General features: G+C 41.9%; 4 protein-coding genes across 4 annotated transcripts in view; 2 read left to right on the top strand and 2 right to left on the bottom strand.

Annotated features, from left to right (window-relative positions):
- The window catches only part of LOC134182798 (KAT8 regulatory NSL complex subunit 3-like), an 8080-nt gene extending 3756 nt beyond the window's left edge, over positions 1-4324 (bottom strand). The window contains exons 1-9 of the mRNA XM_062650239.1: positions 3993-4324; positions 2702-2792; positions 2562-2645; positions 2303-2404; positions 1958-2086; positions 1781-1892; positions 1451-1563; positions 1122-1193; positions 988-1062 (exon numbers count right to left, since the gene is read on the bottom strand). Of these exons, the coding sequence (XP_062506223.1) occupies positions 988-1062; positions 1122-1193; positions 1451-1563; positions 1781-1892; positions 1958-2086; positions 2303-2404; positions 2562-2645; positions 2702-2792; positions 3993-4324 (1110 nt within the window). The remainder of the gene's footprint in view (positions 1-987; positions 1063-1121; positions 1194-1450; positions 1564-1780; positions 1893-1957; positions 2087-2302; positions 2405-2561; positions 2646-2701; positions 2793-3992) is intronic.
- Positions 4325-4376: 52 nt separating this feature from the next.
- On the bottom strand, positions 4377-11505 carry LOC134182788 (condensin complex subunit 3-like). Its single transcript, XM_062650228.1, has 13 exons — positions 10956-11505; positions 10415-10532; positions 9539-9986; positions 9076-9201; positions 8786-8956; positions 7617-7764; positions 7277-7396; positions 6949-7209; positions 6021-6202; positions 5779-5956; positions 5601-5720; positions 4700-4959; positions 4377-4516 (listed from the first exon to the last, which is right to left on the bottom strand). The coding sequence occupies exons 1-13, from the start codon at positions 11493-11495 to the stop codon at positions 4426-4428; spliced, it is 2763 nt and encodes a 920-aa protein (XP_062506212.1). The 5' UTR covers positions 11496-11505; the 3' UTR covers positions 4377-4425.
- Positions 11506-11813: 308 nt separating this feature from the next.
- On the top strand, positions 11814-14708 carry LOC134194085 (collagen triple helix repeat-containing protein 1-like). The gene is made up of 5 exons (XM_062662991.1): positions 11814-11832; positions 11894-12009; positions 13269-13462; positions 13538-13887; positions 13955-14708. Exons 4-5 carry the CDS (start codon positions 13540-13542, stop codon positions 14309-14311), a joined length of 705 nt encoding a protein of 234 aa, XP_062518975.1. The 5' UTR covers positions 11814-11832; positions 11894-12009; positions 13269-13462; positions 13538-13539; the 3' UTR covers positions 14312-14708.
- Positions 14709-19074: 4366 nt separating this feature from the next.
- LOC134182613 (uncharacterized) overlaps positions 19075-20000 on the top strand; it is a 983-nt gene continuing 57 nt past the window's right edge. The window contains exon 1 of the mRNA XM_062650046.1: positions 19075-20000. This exon is cut by the window's right edge and continues 57 nt beyond it. Within this exon, the coding sequence (XP_062506030.1) occupies positions 19081-19986 (906 nt within the window). The 5' untranslated portion in view covers positions 19075-19080 and the 3' untranslated portion in view covers positions 19987-20000.

Here is a 20000-nt window from a genome sequence, read left to right as displayed (position 1 = left end):
TTAATTATAGTTATTGGCTTCTACGCCAACCGAGCATGCAAATATTTAAAGTTTGATAATTATATATTATTTATATATTATTTATATATTATTTATATATTATTTATATATTATTTATATATTATTTATATATTATTTATATATTATTTATATATTATTTATATATTATTTATATATTATTTATATATCATTTATATATCATTTATGTATTATTTATATATTATTTATATATTATTTATATATTATTTATATATTATTTATATATTATTTATATATTATTTATATATTATTTAGATATTATTTATATATTATTTATATATCATTTATACATTATTTATATATTATTTATATATTAATTATATATTATTTAACACATATTACAATTTAAAATTTATTAATATTAATGCTATTGTAGCCGTGTCCAAAAAATTAAACTCCCGCATTCTCCGTGACTTTTTCCCTGCAAACTCATGCAATTTGATTCAGCCAGGTTGGCAAGTCTGACTGACTTTACGTTCTTATAACACAATCACTTTTACTGGTGAAGCATCAACATCTCACATGCTGTAAAGAGAAAGTGAAGACGTCAGTCACATGCACTAAATCTCTATGAATCCAACAACACAAATGTGTCTGTCCATTCCCCACCCTCGTTCACGTCTTCCACACAAATTCAATCGTCTCTAATTCGTCAAACAATTTTTCTTGCTTCAAACAGTTTGACAACATTTTGCCTATAAAATAACTAACCCAAAACAAATTGATATCAACGTTGGTACCTACAGTACACACGTACCATGATAATCACATTATCAAGCTTATCATTACCAAAGTATTGTTATCCACCCACCCGCCCACCCTCATGTTGCCATAGCAACACATTTACAAAAATATTAATTCTTAAAATTTTGTGTGCAATAGAAGATGTAAACAAATCTGTTCATACAGTGGCATGTCATATGCCTTATGGATACAAACATGACTAACATCTTGTTTTCCTCCGAGTCCTCTTGATGGAAAGCCGAGGCATACGACGGCCGTTACGTCTTCCATCTGCGACACCTGTTCACATGGAGATGCAGAAAGTTGTGCAAACCTGTGGCGAGTGTACGGATGGTTACTTTGCAAGCGACTAGTGCTCCTGCACCCCAACCGATGAGGACAACGGGTCGTGTGTTGAAGTGACCTTGAAGCTACTCATAGAAACAAAAACATAACACACACACACACACACACACACACACACACACACACACACACACACACACACACATGCACACACACAGCCCAACCACCTGCCCATCTGTTTTGCTGCCCACCCAACAGTCCACCTGTCTACCTCCCTCCATAACCTTCCATTTGTCTTCCCACCTCCCTGCCTGCCTGCCTGTCATCCGGCTGTTGATTTTTACTCATTGTTGGTGTTTTTCTGTAGTGCTGCAGTTCTCACCTCTTGTACTTTGCATCGAGTCACATAAATCATCTTTTCAGCACACACATCAGCAGACACTCCTGAACCTTCGTGGTAAACGCTAGACGAAACGGTCACCGGAACAACACGACCTGCACACAAACATCACACGATACACACACACACACACACACACACACACACACACACACACACACACACACACACACACACACGTACACACACACACACACACACACACACACACACACACACACACACACACACACACATGCACACACATACATTCTTGTAATTGGAATAACAAGCACAACACGTACACAATACACAGCGTAACTGCACGTTTACCAAGCGTTGACAGTTGGTTGTGCCAAGCTCGTGATCTACGAGTCGACGGTAGCGATGGACTCATCGGAGTTGACGGAACAAGAACAAGAAATGGTGAGCCTGTCAGCTTCCTCTATTCACATCAAAACAAATCTGTAATTCACTGTGCAAACAATGTGATGTTTGTGTGTAACCTACTTGTTTACTCTGAACTGTTAGAGCGATTGCTGGGTCCCACGGCCTTTTGAGAAGAAGAGCGAGAGCCTCACTGGTTGCGGGAGCTGCTGAGACAGACGATGATGTCATCATATCGACTAGACTGGGAACCTGAAATCATGGTAGTTAACAGTTGTTGTTGTTGTTGTTGTTGTTGTGTATGTGTGTGTGTCTGTCTGTCTGTCTGTGTCTGTCTGTGTGTCTGTCTGTCTGTCTGTACATCCGTCCATCAGCCCATCTGTCTGTGTGCCTGTCTGTCTGTCTGTCTGCCAGTCTGTCCACCTGTCTTGTTGTTCATCCATGTGTCCAACTATCTTGCACACCAACCTTGGATCGTAATACTTGTAAGACGTCAAGATAAACACCAAGCAACTGACTGCTCAGATTGTCAGACAACGTAGAATGCAACCACTGACACAACGACTCCTCCTACTCACACAAAACCGACTCTTAACTAACACACACACACACACACACACACACACACACACACACACACACACACACACACACACACACACACACACACACACACACACACACACACACACACACAGCACAGCACAGCAGACGTTGCACTACACACCCAAGCAATATCGCCCAAGACTCTCCGAACTCTCTTCGCTGTTTTATCATTATACAACCTCCTCATGAGGGGCTCACTAACATCCTGAAACAAACAAGTAACAATGCATAGTAACCTCATGGTTATCAAGTGGTGGTCACCCCAGCATATGCCAGTCGTGCCACGACGTCACCCTCCAATATAGTAATTATCTTGTCAAACAGTGTATGTTGAGCAGCAGTCCATCCATCTCTAAAAAGAGAAAAATTTGTTAAAGAAAGGATGTGCATGTGTCATTGTGAGTTAGAGAATGAAAGATGAGAAGCGCATGTGTGCACACAATCGGTCAGAGTCACAAACAGATATAGAGTTATGGTCTGACAAGCAAATGGACAAGTGTAAATAGAGATACAGAGAGACAGAAACAAATATACAGATACACAGACAGACCAATAGACAAAACAGAAGCAAACAACTGAAGACTTGCATCTTGATCAGGGAGACAAATAGACAGACAGATGAACAGACAAATAGACATACAGACATACAGACAGACAGACAGACAGACAGATAGACAGACACACAGACAAAGAAAGAAGGACAAATAGACAGAGACACCTAGACAGACAGACAGACGAACACAGATGAACAAACAGACAGACAGACAGACATACAAACAGACAGAGAGACAGACAGTTGGACAGACAAACAGACAGACCAAAAGACAAACAGACAGAGGCAGACGGACAAACAGACAGACAAACAGACAGAGAGACAAACAGACAGACCAAAAGACAAACAGACAGAGGCAGACAAACGAACAGACAGACTGACAAACAAAGAAAAATGGACAAACAGACAGCACATGCAACCAGACAGACAGACTGACATACAGACAAAGACAGATGGACAAACAGACAGACAGACAGACAAACAGAGAGACAGACAGACAAAGACAGATGGACAGACATACAGACAAAGACATATGGACAGACATACAGACTGACATACAGACAGACAGAGAGACAGACAGAGAGACAGACAGACAAAGACAGATGGACAGACATACAGACAAAGACAGATGGACAAACAGACAGACAGACAAACAGACAGACACAGAGACAGATAGACAGAAAGACAGACAGACAAACAGACAGACAAACAGACAGAGACAAACAGACAGAGAGACAAACAGACAAAGACAGATGGACAGACAGATAGACAGAGACAGACAAACAGACCGAGAGACAGACAGACAGACAGACAGACAGACAGACAGACGGACAGACAGACAGACGGACAGACGGACAGACGGACAGACAGACAGACAGACAGACAGATATTGTGACAAGCGATCATAAACAGTGACAACTAATATAAAACAATCATCATATGCATCAAAAGACAAATATCAATTTCCCCTCTAGTGACGTCATCTGCCATCCATCTCACTTGTCTAACAGCTCACTCCAGTCGTCTCCCAGTTTCTTCCTATTGACCAAGTCACTATGAGTCTCACATTCATCCATCACATTCCGCGCTCTCTTCAAGTCGTAAATATTGGGAAAAGAATGTTCTCGATCCTTGCACGTCTCGACGTCGACTTCACCATCAGAATCCCTTCTGCCTCCTTCGTCAGCCTCGACCCTCACCAGCAGCTTTCTGATCGGACGAGAACGATTGGCATCCGGGTGTGTTGACCAGGGTTTAGAGTAGGAATGCTCTGCACGCACAACATCACTGTCTCGGCCACGAGAAAAATAAGAGCTTAATTGATTAAACATTTCGCGTTGGCTACAATGTTGCTACTAACACGCGACTGGAAGTTTATATCAACTAGGTGTGCCGAGGAATCCCGACGTTGGGTGTACGCGCGAGCTAGTTGCTAGTATGTTTTCAGATCTTCGGATGAAGATCCCCACGAGTCAATGTCGTTATCGTCGTCATCACATTCGAAGAACGACTGAAGCTGAGACCTGAAGGACAAACACGCACATTGAGTTAATTAAATGTTAAGTTAAATGTGCATTCAGTGCAAACCAAACACACACACACACACACACACACACACACACACACACACACACACACACACACACAAACACTGTCACACACGCGCGCGCGGGCACACACACACACACACACACACACGTTCTTACTGTTTGGCTGGTGACTTCTTTGCACTCACAACTGATGATCGAGATTTCGAACGTTTTTCGGCGATTGCTGACCTTTCAACTTCACTCTCACTTTCTTCAATACGAACAATTGTAGGAGACTGGGTGACTCTTTCTGAACTCTCAACTGAATTAGCAACGGAGATTGAAGAGATAAACTTGGTCAACATCCGTATCGTCTGTTTGTCATCAATACATTGCCTCAGTTCATGGCAGAGACTCAGGATCGTGTCAACAGTTTCCTGTGAGTGCATACGGAACAAGTGTTTACAAAACTTAGAACACATGCATCTTTGTATGTACACTGTTATGTCTACACATTGTCTGTCTGTCTGTCTTTCTGTCTGTTAATATAATTGTCTGTCTGTTTGTCTTTCTGTCTGTCTGTCTGTATTTCTTTCTGTCTATCCATTTGGCTGACTGTTTGTCTATACGTCTATCTGTCTGTCTGTCTGTCTTCCTACATGACTACCCATTTGCTTGCCCCTAAGTAATCTCACGCAATTGATTCTAATTCACAACTATTGTGCTCTCATAACCTGTTTCGTCCCGTGTAAATCATTGAAAAACCCCACATTCAACAGCAGATAAAAACTGAGAACAAACTAAAAACTTAGTTGATTTATTATATCAACAAATACAAAACACACTCATCAATCATCACGAAATGATTAACTGCACACTTCTGTATTGAAACATAGCCTAGCTGACATCCACTGTAGCCCACTTTGACACATGACATGATGTAGTATGTGTTGTACTGTACTGTTCCAATGTGTGTGTGTCTGTGTGTGTGTGTGTGTGTGTGTGTGTGTGTGTGTGTGTGTGTGTGTGTGTGTGTGTGTGTGTGTGTGTGTGTGTGTGTGTTACCTAATTAACGTACCGTCTCTGTAGTTGGAATATGCAGCATGTTCAACAGTTTCAACCAACACTTTGTCTCATCGATTCTTGAGTCGAGTGCCTCCCTACACACACTCACAGCAACCACACCGTGAACACCAACCTATACATTCACAGCTACACCATACATACAACCAAACGCATAAGATCAGTGACGTTACGTCAGCTACGTCTTTGTTTCCTTCTTTTCCGTTTGTTAGATAGTCCGGGTTTGTCAGCTGAGTCAAGAATTGTGCGACGTTATTGACATCAACTGTGACGAGAGGAGACGTGGCAGGACACTCCAACAGCGTCCGTATCACCGGAACAATAGCCTCGCCAACACATTCTTGATTCTCCCTAAATCAATTCAGTGCATGTAACCAACAAGGCGGCTATTTAGGTCAACCGCTTGTTCGCAAACCTTGAAGCAAATGCGAACATGGGAAAGAAGGTTCCGAGACAGCCTCGTAGTCGTGTGAGATCTTCACTCGTTGGATTGTACCAAAGTAGAACGAGATGACAAAACAATTTCCTGCTTGTCAGACGACCATTCAGTAACAACTTGGCAACACCCTCGGCACACACAGTACGTACATCCGAGCTCTACACAGAAATGCCTCAGTAACACAAGCCAGTGTGGGATATAACGACGTGCGGTCGACTGGACATCACGAAACGTTATCAGACATCCTAGTTTGTCTTTTACTGTATTAGTAAGTCTATAAAGTATGCATGCATAGTTTCAGAGTGATGGTAAACATTATGTGTGTAGAACAAGGCACAGAACGTCTATGTACATGTTTCTTGAATGGACTAGGTAAAGTTTAAACAACGGAAAAGTCTTTTCTGCTGTGATGAGATCTAAGCAAACTATAACAGGAAGGAAACAAAGACACATAGTCATCAGACATCGAAATGGCCGCCCTTGATAGCTACCATTTGGTAAGTATGGTAGGACATGAACATTTGGTCAGACAAATGCCCGATGGCCAACTGTTGTATCTCGCACTGCATACTTTTCATTTCTGTAGTGTTCATTATATGCATCTCTCAATACATTAGACTGTTGCATTAAAAAATGTATCTGACAATGATCTCTCAATATATTAGACATTAACTATCAACTGTATTGCAGAGATGCATCTCTCAATATATTAGACATTAACTATTAACTGTATTACAGAGATGCATCTCTCAATATATTAGACTACTGTATTGAAAGATGCATCTCTCAATATACTAGACATTAACTATCAACTGTATTGCAGAGATGCATCTCAACACATTAGATTATTGCATTGAAAGATGCATCTCTCAATACATTCAACAAGATCTCGACATAGACTCACGTCGTTGTCAAGTAGTGTTGACATAATAGCAAGAATAGCATCGGCTGTGTTCTGCCCTTCCGCCTCTTCTCGAACGTCCCCACTGTCATCTTCAGTTGCCTCACCAATGGCACTCGTCTCGCTCTCACTCATTACTTCGTGTTCTTTCTTTGTCTCCTGCTTTCGACATTCCAAAAGACAATCAAACCCAAAAATTAAGACGAGATCAAAGAGAGCGCAGAGAGCAGCAATTTGAACACACTCATCATCCAGTTGAGCAGCCTGGAAGCAAGACGATACAGTAGTCATGTAAGCATATGCACAGAATAACACACACACACACACTAACTTGTAAAAAGAGTATGACGTGTTGATTGGCTAGCGTTGCATCACACATGGTTAACAGACCGAGAGCTGTGATGGCTTGAGTTCGAATAACAGGGTCTTCATTCTGTACTGCAGGTAACACCTAAGGTGACACAAACATGTAAACCAATGAAACAAAACATCTAATAAACACACACAAACAAACAAACAATAAAGTTACTGACAAATAAAAGGCAGACAAACAACAAATAAAACAAACACATACACATACACAAACAAACAGGCAGACAAGTAAACAGACGACAAACAGTGTGTGTGTGTGTGTGTGTGTGTGTGTGTGTGTGTGTGTGTGTGTGTGTTACCAGAAAATCGTGTAAGGATCGTAGACTGGGAGAGAGCAATGACAGCTGCATTCTCTTGAGAAATTCGCACGACACGGTGAGGCATCTTAGCATGACGAGAGGATCATCATGTGCCACACTCTGGCTGAGAGTAATATGCTGACTGTCACTACAAAAACATTCACAAATTAACTGCACCTAAATAACAAACAGAAATTCTCTACACAACAATCACAACACACACACACACACACACACACACACACACACACACACACACACACACACACACACACACACACACACTGGAATCATCAAAGTGGTTTGGTCTATTGTGTATGACTACCTAAATTGCATGAAACAACACAGTCACAACTACACAGTAAGGTATGAATGCTTAGCATCCATCTAATAGAAATAGACAGTCTGTGCCCAAGATACTGCACACACTGCACGTTCACTCAAATTTTGAATGCAAAAAAGATGTAAACTAGAAAACGATGAGCACCGTAGCGCTAATGCAGTGAACTGAAACTGTTCAGAAGCAAGACAGACAAAGAGACAGACAAAGAGACAGACAGACAAATAGACAAACACAAAGTGACAGGCAAATAGCCAATGGACAACTGATCGATAGACAGACAAACAATGGGCAAATGGACTGACTGATACAAAGACAGGCACAAAGTGACAGACAAATAGACAATCAAAAAGCAATCCAGACAGACAGACAAACAGACAATAGGCAAACAAACAGACTGATAGACAGACAGACAATAGACAATGGACAAACTAATAAACAGACAGACAGACAATAAGCAAATGGACAAACTGATAAACAGACAGACAGACAATAGGTAAACAGACAGACTGATACACAGACAGACAGACAATAGGCAACAGACAAACCGATAAACAGACAGACAGACAATAAGCAAATAGACAAACTGATAGACAGACAGATAATAGGCAAAATGGACAGACTAATACAAACAAAGAGACACAAAGTGACAGACAAATAGACAAAGAAAACAAGTAGTGCCTACTCTGTTGTCTCCCCAAACAGCACTAGACATGTGAATACATATTATCGTCCACCTAATCAGTTGGTCAGCCCAGTTAGTGCATGACTATATCATGTAGTCTATATGCAGTGCTAGTATTTAGTATATTGTGTGTTGCAAACTTACTGTGAATCGGCATCTAGTGGAGCTTCTATTTCACTGATAATGCTAATCATTTCTTCAATACAATCCTTCTCGTTGGTTAACTTCAACATCTGCTCGGCTATTGTCTCGATCACTCCGAGAGGCAACGACTCGTTCAATAGCAAAGAGCGTAATAAAGCATTAAACGAGCGCCTAAAGAAAAGAAATAGTCAAAGGTTAGAAAGTCTTTAAGAGCAAGTGATTGCAAAGAGATGAACAAACAAACAAACAACATGCAAAGTGAAACGAAGACGTAGATTGGTAGATCTCACCGTCCCACTTCGTCTGAGAGATCGCAGAATGACGTTATAGCGAGCATTTGTTTCAGAATGAAGTCGACGGTCAAGGACAACTCCGGCATTCGCAACACGTCGCTTGTTAAGTGTTCGTCAACAAAACTGTAAACGACAAACGTTAGAGGCGATGGCAACATGCACAAGTACCAACAAAGACAAACTAACAAACATACAAACAAACATACAAATAAATAATTTAATAAACAACTCGATCCATCTCCACACAAGTCTGTAAGTGTGTGAAACAAAATGCACAACATCGACTACCAGATAGCCATAGTAGTCATAGATTTTAGGTGTGTGTGTGTGTGTGTGTGTGTTATTGTGTGTCATACATATTCTACAATCTTCAACTCTGTTTGTCTATCTGCCTGTTTGTTTCTCTACCTCCTCTTACATACACTCCAATACAATCCCAAACAACTACCTACACAATCACCTCTTGATAAAACGACACACAACTGATGCATCTGGTAGTATCCTATCCAACAGATCCTGCTCTTTCGATTGAGTAAGACACTGACACAAGCATCTCCAATACATCACCAACGGACTCGTCAACTCACTCGCCTTCGACACAATACAACAACCCGAAACGTCCGCGTTCTCCTCAAGCATTCCCAGTTGCATAAACTGATCAACAAGTGAGTCCAGTTTCGATGACTTGAAGTATTCGTTGATGACAAGTTGACACACATCGGATGAATTCTCAACGTCCAATCGATCAAGCAGCTCACACACGTTGTACTGAATGCTTTTCATCCATGTGTGGAGAAGAGAATCGTGACAGGCTTTTCGAACAGATTCGCTGCGATCCGAAAGACCGTCTTGCAACAGTTGAATACGTTCGGATATCGTGTACGATTTGATGTCAGTAATCTGCTCTCCTAATAAACACAACACAAACAAATCAAACCGGCTCAAATAAGATTAAATAATATTGTTTCAAAAACTTGATATCAATCTTATTACGGCCATTGTTGCTACTACAAAATGTCTCAAATTGTATTTATTATTATGTCCTGACATTGTACAAAATGAGAAAGCTCTACATACGAAAGAAACGGAAAGGTAAAACTATGCAAACTCTCATGTATTGAACAAAATCTTGCACACATTCCGAAAAGCAAAGTCACTGAGTGTGCACACGTACAGAAGTTTGATGCAGCTATTTCGCATTACTGTAGTGACAAACGTAGTTCTACAGCAAACTCGTGTGTAAGCAAACTTGTAACAACTTTCCCAAGTTTTATTCAAAAGTGGAAATACTGCATGACAAAACTGTCAGCATTTCATCAGATTCTGAGTAATTTACCTAGCGTTTTGAAGGCCACTTTCCTGACGACCTCGCTTGTGTCTCTTGTACGTAGAATAACACATTCCTTGGTGACTATAGACTGAATAGCAATGTGTTCAAGAACTGACTTTCTCACCTGCAGAAACAAAAACCTCATAAGCAACAAACAAGTGCACAGAAACCTTTCCTAGAGATTAAAATTGTACGTTAGATCGACTTAAGTATTGACAAACGAGTAAACAGGCAGATAAATAAGCAATAGACAAACATGCAGCAAACTGACTATCTAGTAGCCAGTGTGAAAAGCACAAAGTCAAATAATTATAAGCAGCAACAGGTCATGTTTTGTTTGTGACTTCTCTACTGTGTGTAGGGTTGGTATCCTACTGCTTATCATTCATGTAGTAAATTGTCACACACACACACACACACACACACACACACACACACACACACACACACACACACACACACACACACACACACACACACACACACACACACACACATTAATTAACAAACGAGACAGAAATCAAATAATAGGTAAGAAAGTGCATACATCAGGACTTGAATCTGTCTCTGCCAGTCGTAGGTACGTCTCGATAATCGGACAATGTGGATTGGCCGGATCCTGTAGCCTTTCCATCGCTGCCACAGCAACACTTCTAATTGCCTGCATTTTATCTTTCGCTCTCGCTAGCAAACTCGACTGCAGTCGCTCCCACAGTTCGTCATCCAACTGGCCGTCCGTATCCATGGCATCCAACAGTCGACCAATCAGTTGTGTCGAGCGAAATCTTACCGCCTTCTCGGCACATTCACTCAAACACAACAATTTGTTGAGAAAAAACGAAACAGCATCGAACGGATCGACAAACTGAGCTGCTAGACCGGCCGTAAAGTCTACGAGTCGATCTACAGCTGCTTCGCGCTCCCAAACGATCAGCATGTGACGAACGGTAGAGAAAACGGCGTCGAAAAATGCATCGTCGCTCGCAAACAATTTTGCACTAAGATGAACAAGTTTCTGTTGCAGCTTTTTGTGAGAGTAAACGTTGCGTTGCGCCTCAGCAAACACCGCTGCTATTTCACTCATCATCTCGACTTGGCGCCAGAGCTTTAAAATTTGAACTAAAATGCGCATGCGTCATTGTAGCCACTCTGCTCCCCACACTGTGATAACTCAGCTGCTGTTGGTCCGCGACTGCTTTATTCTTCAGAGTATAAAGTCTGCTTATTTTCCAGCTGACTTCTATATCTAGAGGCCGTTTCACTATCCTGTGGACATGCCCACCAGCTCAATCAACTCTGGGTTCGAGGAAATACTCACTGACATGTCCCACATGTCTAATGACAATAAGTGGTTGAGTTTGACTTGGAAAGATGTTACATACTGTTCGGTAACATTATAAGTGACTACTTGTGCTGTTTTAGATGTAATGAAAGTTTCATTGAATGATCTTGAACTTAATTTTATGAAATTTTATGTTTGTTTAGTTGTCTCTCAGATGGAACTCCACCTGCTGTGAGTTGGTACATTTTGTACACTTTAGCATATTTGCATTGGTGTGTGAAGATTTGGGGATCAATGCACAACAACAGCAATATGAGATGTTAGACAGGAAGTTGGAAGGGGGAGTTGGAAGGGGGAGGATGGGAAGCTGGAAGGGGGAGGATGGGAAGCTGGAAGGGGGAGGATGGGAAGCTGGAAGGGGGAGGATGGGAAGCTGGAAGGGGGAGGATGGGAAGCTGGAAGGGGGAGGATGGGAAGCTGGAAGGGGGAGGATGGGAAGCTGGAAGGGGGAGAATGGGAAGCTGGAAGGGGAGGATGGGAAGCTGGAAGGGGGAGGATGGGAAGCTGGAAGGGAGAGGATGGGAAGCTGGAAGGGGGAGGATGCGAAGCTGGAAGGGAGAGGTGGGAAGCTGGAAGGGGCAGGATGGGAAGGTGGAAGGGGAGGATGGGAAGGTGGAAGGGGAGGATGGGAAGGTGGAAGGGGAGGATGGGAAGTTGGAAGGGGGAGAATGGTAATGGGAAAGTATTTGAGACCATGTTTGGTAGTAGGCTCGACAATCCAGCCGGTTATCCCCCTGCGGCGGAGAAAGACCGGCTGGAGACATTCCCCACTCAAAGGAAACCGCTGCCTCTCTATCCTCCAATCAGGACTTTACACGTTTGTTTTGTGTCTGTGCATGCACGTGTATTTACGATAACTGCTGATAGCAATGCCCCTTGCTATTGGCTCTCTACTAATGGCTTTGTAACTGAGTAGTCAATTGCTTTTACCGTCTGATATCACATTTTGTTAGCGTGTGAGCTACATCTGCATGTCGTCTTCTTCTTTTGTCTTCCTTTTCATACTTGAAGGACTAGGCAGCACATGCAAAACAACTTCTAGTCCCTTAGAGTGTCGTACGTTGCATGCATTGAATGAGTAGACCATCTACAAAGCGTGGTATTTGCACACAACGCAGGGCGACGTGCAGAGCTATATGATTTGCGTACATTGCGGTCGACCTTTGGTTGGCCTCTGTGGTAAACTTTAAGTCTAGCGCTCTTAGACAACGAGAAGAGCTGGAAAGAGTCGACCTGTTGTTCGTACACTTGGATGGCACGTGTCGAGACTACACGTACTTGCGTCAGAGTGAAATTACATTAGCAATAGCCAATAGCGACGTGCATCCCTATCGAGGATGCACAAACATTGAACGGCACTCTGATTGGAGAATAGAGAGTCGACGGTTTGTTTGAGTGGCAAATGTCTCCAGCCGGTCTTTCTCCACTGCAGGGGGGAGATGACCGGCTGGACACTCGAGCCTAGTTTGGTAGATGACCTTTGAACACATTAGATTAGGTGGAAATGTTCTATTTCAGACAAGAACGCAACTCCTCCTTGGATGTGAGGGGGTGTGAGGAGGAGTATATAAGAGCAAGCTCGCCAGCTCACTTCATCAGTATCGAGGATATCGGTCATCATCATGTTTTCATTTTTTGTGACAGTTCTTGTGCTCATTCAAGTCATTGCTACTTCTGGTGGTCAAAGTGTGTCAGATGTGAGAAATCAGCAGGTTAAAGATTCAGAAAATTCTAATTAAAATATTTCACAAAATTTGAAATATTACTTCACTTTGTGTACTGAATAGACATGTGTGTCTGCTGGTATTCCAGGAATACCTGGATCACCCGGACGAGATGGAATGAAAGAGAAAGAGGAATAAAAGGTGAGAACGGATTGATTGGAGATGCTGTTGCACAAGGAATAAAAGGAGAAGAAGGAATCAAAGGAGAGAAAGGAATAAAGGGAGAGAGAGGATTAGTTGGAGATGTTGGTGGTAAAGGTAATGCTGGAAAGATAGGTCCACAAGGCCCACAAGGTCCACGAGGGATAAAAGGAGAAACAGGAAGGAAAGGAGAGAAAGGAGAAGCTATGACACTCAACTGGAAACAGTGTGTGTGGAATAGACAGGATGAGAAGGACAGCGGTCTGATTCAGGTTATTCCAACTCGATTTGTGATTACAATTATCAACGTGTGACTTGTTTCTGCTTTCTTTTCAACAGAACTGTAATTTTAGGAAACGTGACAGCAGTTCAGCTCTACATGTTGCATATGCAGGAAATCTCAGGGTTCACTGCTCCAGTGGTGGTTGCTGTTCTCGATGGTATTTTACATTCAACGGTAACGAGTGCAGTGGACCTATGACTATTGAGGGAGTTGTGTATGGTCAACCAGCTAATGATAATCCTCACCGTCACAGACAGATTGAGGGATACTGTGAGAACATTCCAGCAGGTCAAGTCACAATTGGATTCAACTTTGGAAACTGTAGATATACATCAACAATGTATGATGGCTATACAGGATGGATATCAGTATCTCGCATTATGATTGCAGAAGTTCCTCCATCACAAAAGTGACTGAATTAGAGAGAAATTAGAACTTGTGTTCAGTATAGTTTGCAGTACGTACAGTACGAGGTAGCTGAAGTAGGAGGCTGGATGGTGCGCGTGCATGTCTCTCTTTGCCATATGTGAGTGTATGTATGATTAATTCCATGTGTAGCTGCAACTAACAATCAATATCATCAGTCAAAGTCACAGAACAAAGGACTGCCCAGAGACCATCCCAGCATACATGATCTGACAGCAAGCATGTCAGTGGGCTGAATAATCGATATACAGACTGCAAACAAATTTAAATTTTCTAAAATTTGATATTAGTATTGTATCCGGGATATTTATCTATTTATCCCGGATGCTTTTGATTGAGTAAAATTTCTGCGTATTATCTTTAATTTTTATCATATTCAGGTGTTACTACACATTTGACTGTCCGTGCACAACAACAGTTTATGTTATAATGTCACTCCAGCTAAGTTATGAGTTTTGCTTTTCTAAGTTTGTGTTAATTAATTAATCATGTTTGAACTGCACACAGTGAGCACATACAGAAGATCTAACTCTAAACAGCTAACCCAGCAGATACATACAATAATCCTTATGGACACACTCATTGCATTTCTAGTAAATGTAACAGTTATTTACACGTCATTCAGCAGTTTATCATCGTCTTCATCATCATCATCATTGTTTGTTGCTTTCGTATCATCGTGGCTCCTTGCAAGTGCAAGAGGAGAGTCGTCGTCGCTGTCGTCTTCATCTAATGTAAGGTGAACATTCCTGTCTTGATTCAATCTAAAGTATGAGTTCTCAAGTCTTGAGTAACGTCTACACAATGGAAATATTCCATCAATACAAAGACAAATGGTCACGTGATCGGCTGACTCACTGTCTGTACCACATGCCAAATATGATGGATATGATGATGATGAGTACAGCTAATATGGTGACACTATTGACATGTTTGGCAGATGATGGTTGGATACGAGGATTTACTGCAAATAATGGAAAAGTGATTGTTACTTGATACAAAATGATAGAAACCAGCAAGGCAGATACACACACACACACACACACACACACACACACACACACACACACACACACACACACACACACACACACACACACACACACACACACACACACACACACACAATGGTGGACAAAAACAAGCAAAGCTATAAATATTGGCTGCAGTCTTCATACCAATCACTTCTTGTGATGACTTTGCTTCGATCAGTGAACTTCCTTCGATTTGTGAACTTTGTGGTGTCAACACCACAGTGATTTCGTGTGTATCCACAGCATATTTCACCCACTGCAAGATCAACAGAAACAAGACGCTGAGGTCATTACCACCTACAAGCTGCTGTGGATACTGTACTGTTTCAATGTCATTCTCTTCATTCTTGTTGTTGGCAACTACAGATAAATCGGCTTCAACTTGATCTGATGCAGGAGAGTAGACCACAAATGCTTCAAATCGACTCGTATCATATCCAGTCACCTAGAGATACGTATACAACATGCTCACAATACATTAAATCACAAACACCAAAACACACACACACACACACACACACACACACACACACACACACACACACACACACACACACACACACACAGCTGTTAATAGCAAACATACCGTAGACTGTCACCACTAGTTGCACGGTCGACAACCCAACACTTGCTGGCAGTCACCGTCACGTTGTAGCTACCAGCTGTCGAGTACGAGTGATTCTTAACTACAGGGAAGTTATCAACATGAAGAGTTGAGACGAGTTGAGATTTGTCACCAAACGACCACACGTACTTGATATCTCGAAAGAAACCCTGAAACCAAAAAATACAAAAATAAACAAAAATACACAAAAATACACAAAATCATTGACACTTAGAATCACTACAGACAATCGGACGTCACAAATACAAACCATCCACACTTGTTTTTCTAATGGACGAGACAATCCTCACCTTTTTTTGTCTCAATGTAAAATGTACTTGTCGTCCGATGGGAACTCCACTGACTTCAATATCAGACTCCAACGTCAACTTGCCAGGAGCTTCACACAACAAATACTTTAAGTTAATACATATTTTAATTTTATTTTTTATTTTTGTTATATATGTATAGATGTATATATAAATAGAAAATGACAAAAAAATAAAAAATAAAAATAAAAATTAAATATAATATATACATATACACAACATCCAAACAAGAGCCCCAGATGGTTATTTTATGAAAAATTTGGCAAATTTAAGTACAACAAAGATGCAGCTACGACTGTAGACTGAGAATGCATGTCGAACACTCAGACTGAAGCTCACACCTATGCCGTTCATGCACCAGTTTACACTCAATTGAAAGGCAAATAATTAATTGAGAATCAATTACGGCCAAACATGATGTAGCCTACCTACGCATGACTTTAGAATCACTGTCTTAGGGAGGCGTTTATTCAAGTAAGTTGGTACATGCAATTGCAATTGTACAAGAGAAGACTATGAATGGTATGTATGCATATACAGAGGATGGCAGACAGACAGAGAGACAGAGAGACAGACAGACAGAAAGACAGAAAGATAGACAGACAGACAGAAAGATAGACAAACATGTATTAACAGACAGACAGATTGACAGACAGACAGACATTTCGCTAGCACATCCCTGGAGCAGTGAAGTAATTTCAGCATCAGCATCTACGGAAGGTGCTGCAGCATCCAGGAGAGAGCAGAAGAAAACGGAAAAATATAGCAGAGAACGACTTCTTGGTAAGGAAACAGTGACAGCAGTCCCACTAGTCTTGGAACATTTTGGTCGATGGGGACAACAAGCAGAAATGTACCTACAGCATTTGTCAAGTAGATCAACGGATGCCTATGGAACAACAAATGCCTCCTCATTCAAGACACATTGGAGGGAGCGCATGTCCATTCAGCTACAAAAAGCCAATGCTCGAGTCATCTACAGGAAAGTGGAGAGACTTTTAGATGATGCTAGTTAATTTGTGTTTTTCCAAGGCCATTTGGCCTTTACTTTTTTTTTTAGTAAAGGAGCAAGCACGTGTGTAGTTAATTGGACTGATGAGGACATTGTGTTGTAGAGGATTTAGCCTCCATCTGTACGTACTTTGTTCTATTGAATAAAATACGATTACAGACAAACAGACAGGCAGACAGACAGACAGATTGACAGACAGGCAGACAGACAGATTGACAGACAGACAGACAACCTCCCCAGGACTGTTAATCAAATGGACTCTTTTTGGACATTTACAATACTTATTAGAGTATGAAACGCTAAATGCTCTCTACCCATTGCAACACATTTCTCTTGTTTCGTTGCCCATTGACTCGTGTCTCCACCTCTGCATACATCACCTCACACCTTACCATATCTGCAGTATCACACAGTTACGGTTGTACACACGGTAAGTGTTCAACTGTCGTGGACGTGCACACACCCTTGAGTTATGCTGATCGTCTCGCCTTCGGTGCAGTGGTTCTTTGGATTGTACGTTGTGATGCGTTTGGATTCGATGCATTTGTCTGCTGTCGTTGAACTTAGAACGTATCCGTAGTCACTAGGCATACAAACATGAGAGAATGAGTCGGTGACGTAATATACGTAAATTTAGATTAGAATTAGAAAACGTGTAGCAATCATACAAAATCATTTTAATTATCGCATGATAGTCTGTCTATCCGTCTGTCTGTATGTATGTCAATCTGTCTGTCTGTCTGCCTGTGTCTCTGTCTGTGTGTTTGTCCATCTGTCTGTCAATCTGTCTCTCTGTCTCTCTGTCTGTGTGTTTGTCCATCTGTTTGTCTGTCTGTCCATCCGTCTGTCTGCCAATCTGTCTGTCTTTCTGTCCATCTGTCTGCCTGTCTGTCTGTCAATCTGTTTGTCTCTCTGTCTGTCCATCTGTCTGTCTTTCTGTCTGTTATTCTGTCTGCCTGTCTCTCTGTCCGCGTGTTTGTCCATCTGTCTGTCCGTCTATGTGTATGTCTTTTGTCTTTCTGTCGGTCAATCTGCCTGTCTGTCTGTCTGTTTGTTTGTCCATCTGTCTGTCCGTCTGTGTGGATGTCTTTTGTCTGTCTCTCTGACCGTCTATCTGTCTGCCATCCTCTGTATACACATACATACCATTCATAGTCTTCTCTTGTACAATTACAGTACAACTGTTTTTCCGGTCGTATGTACTCTCGTCCATTGTAGCAACAATGATCGGTTATACGACGCTGATAGAAAGAACGTTGACCAAGAAGACACATCACATTGTTTACCTACAAGAAACGAACATCATATGAGCACAGCCAGACAACAAAACAGACAAACAGACAGACATAAGACAGACAAACAAACACACAAACAGATAGACAAACATACAGACAGATAGACTGACAGAGAGACAGACAGATAGATAAACAACAAACAGACAGCTAGATAGATAGATAGATAGACAGACAGACAGACAGACAGACAGACAGACAGACAGACAGACAGACAGACAGACAGACAGACAGACAGACAGACAGACAGACAGACAGACAGACAGACAGACAGACAGACAGACAGACAGACAGACAACTAAATTTCGGTTTGTAGGCTCCGTAGGGGAGCTTTTTAATGCTAATTGTTATTTGTGTAATTGTAATTGTAGTTGTGACACTTGTTGTTCATTAGCTGTTACTTTAGTTTCACCTGTATTAGCTTTGATGTATAAAAATATATGAAAATTTGACAGACAGACAGACAGACAGACAGACAGACCCGGATGAACGGAAGCGGTGCTTGCAACCTACAGTTTCTGCAAAGTAGAAGTCATCAACAGAAGAGGAGAGCTTTTTCAGGATTCTTTTTGGCGTCAGCGGTTCTTTCCGCTTTCGTCGGTTGCGTCAGTCGTATTCGGTTGTATGGAGTCCCCGTTTCTGGAATGAACGCTTTTGTTGAGTTTCTTTTCGTCGTATGTTGTTTCCGTGGCTTATGTTTTTTTGTTGTGATCGAGTTTGCGTTCTGTCTTTACTCTTGTGGCTTCAGTGTCTGGGATCATTGCAGCCTTACCTTGCCTTCGTGGTCTAGTGCATTTTCTCCGGATTCTGTCGTCGTCATCTCATCTTCGTCTCATCGTCCATCTTGTGACTTCAGCGTGTGGGATTATCGCAGCCTTACCTTGCCCTCGTGGCCTAGTGCGTCTTCTCCAGATTCTGTCGTCATCATCTCGTCTTTCCTTCGTCTTGTCGTCCATCTTGTGCACGTGACTTCAGTGTCTGGGATCATCGCAGCCTTACCTTGCCCTTGTGGCCGAGTGCGTGTTCTCCAGATTTTGCCGTCATCATCTCGTCTACCTCTTCGTCTTGTCGTCCATCTTGTGACTTCAGCATCTGGGATTATCGCAGCCTTACCTTGCCCTCGTGGCCTAGTGCGTTTTCTCCAGATTCTGTCGTCATCATCTCGTCTTCCTCTTCGTCTTGTCGTCCATCTTGTGACTTCAGCATCTGGGATTATCGCAGCCTTACCTTGCCCTCGTGGCCTAGTGCGTCTTCTCGGATTCTGTCGTCACCATCTCCTGGTCTTCTTTGGATTCATTTCTTCTGACTTGCGTATCTTGTACCTAGCTCTAGAGTCTAGCCTCTCGTATGTAGTTTGCAAGTTTTATGTTGTTACTAGTGTTGGACTTTAGTTATAGTTATGTAC

The sequence above is a fragment of the Corticium candelabrum genome, chromosome 1, assembly GCF_963422355.1.
Source record: "Corticium candelabrum chromosome 1, ooCorCand1.1, whole genome shotgun sequence".
In the NCBI taxonomy this organism is placed as follows: Eukaryota; Metazoa; Porifera; class Homoscleromorpha; order Homosclerophorida; family Plakinidae; genus Corticium; species Corticium candelabrum.
Note: the sequence above shows the minus strand (reverse complement) of the source record. Positions and strands in the feature narration are given on the sequence as shown.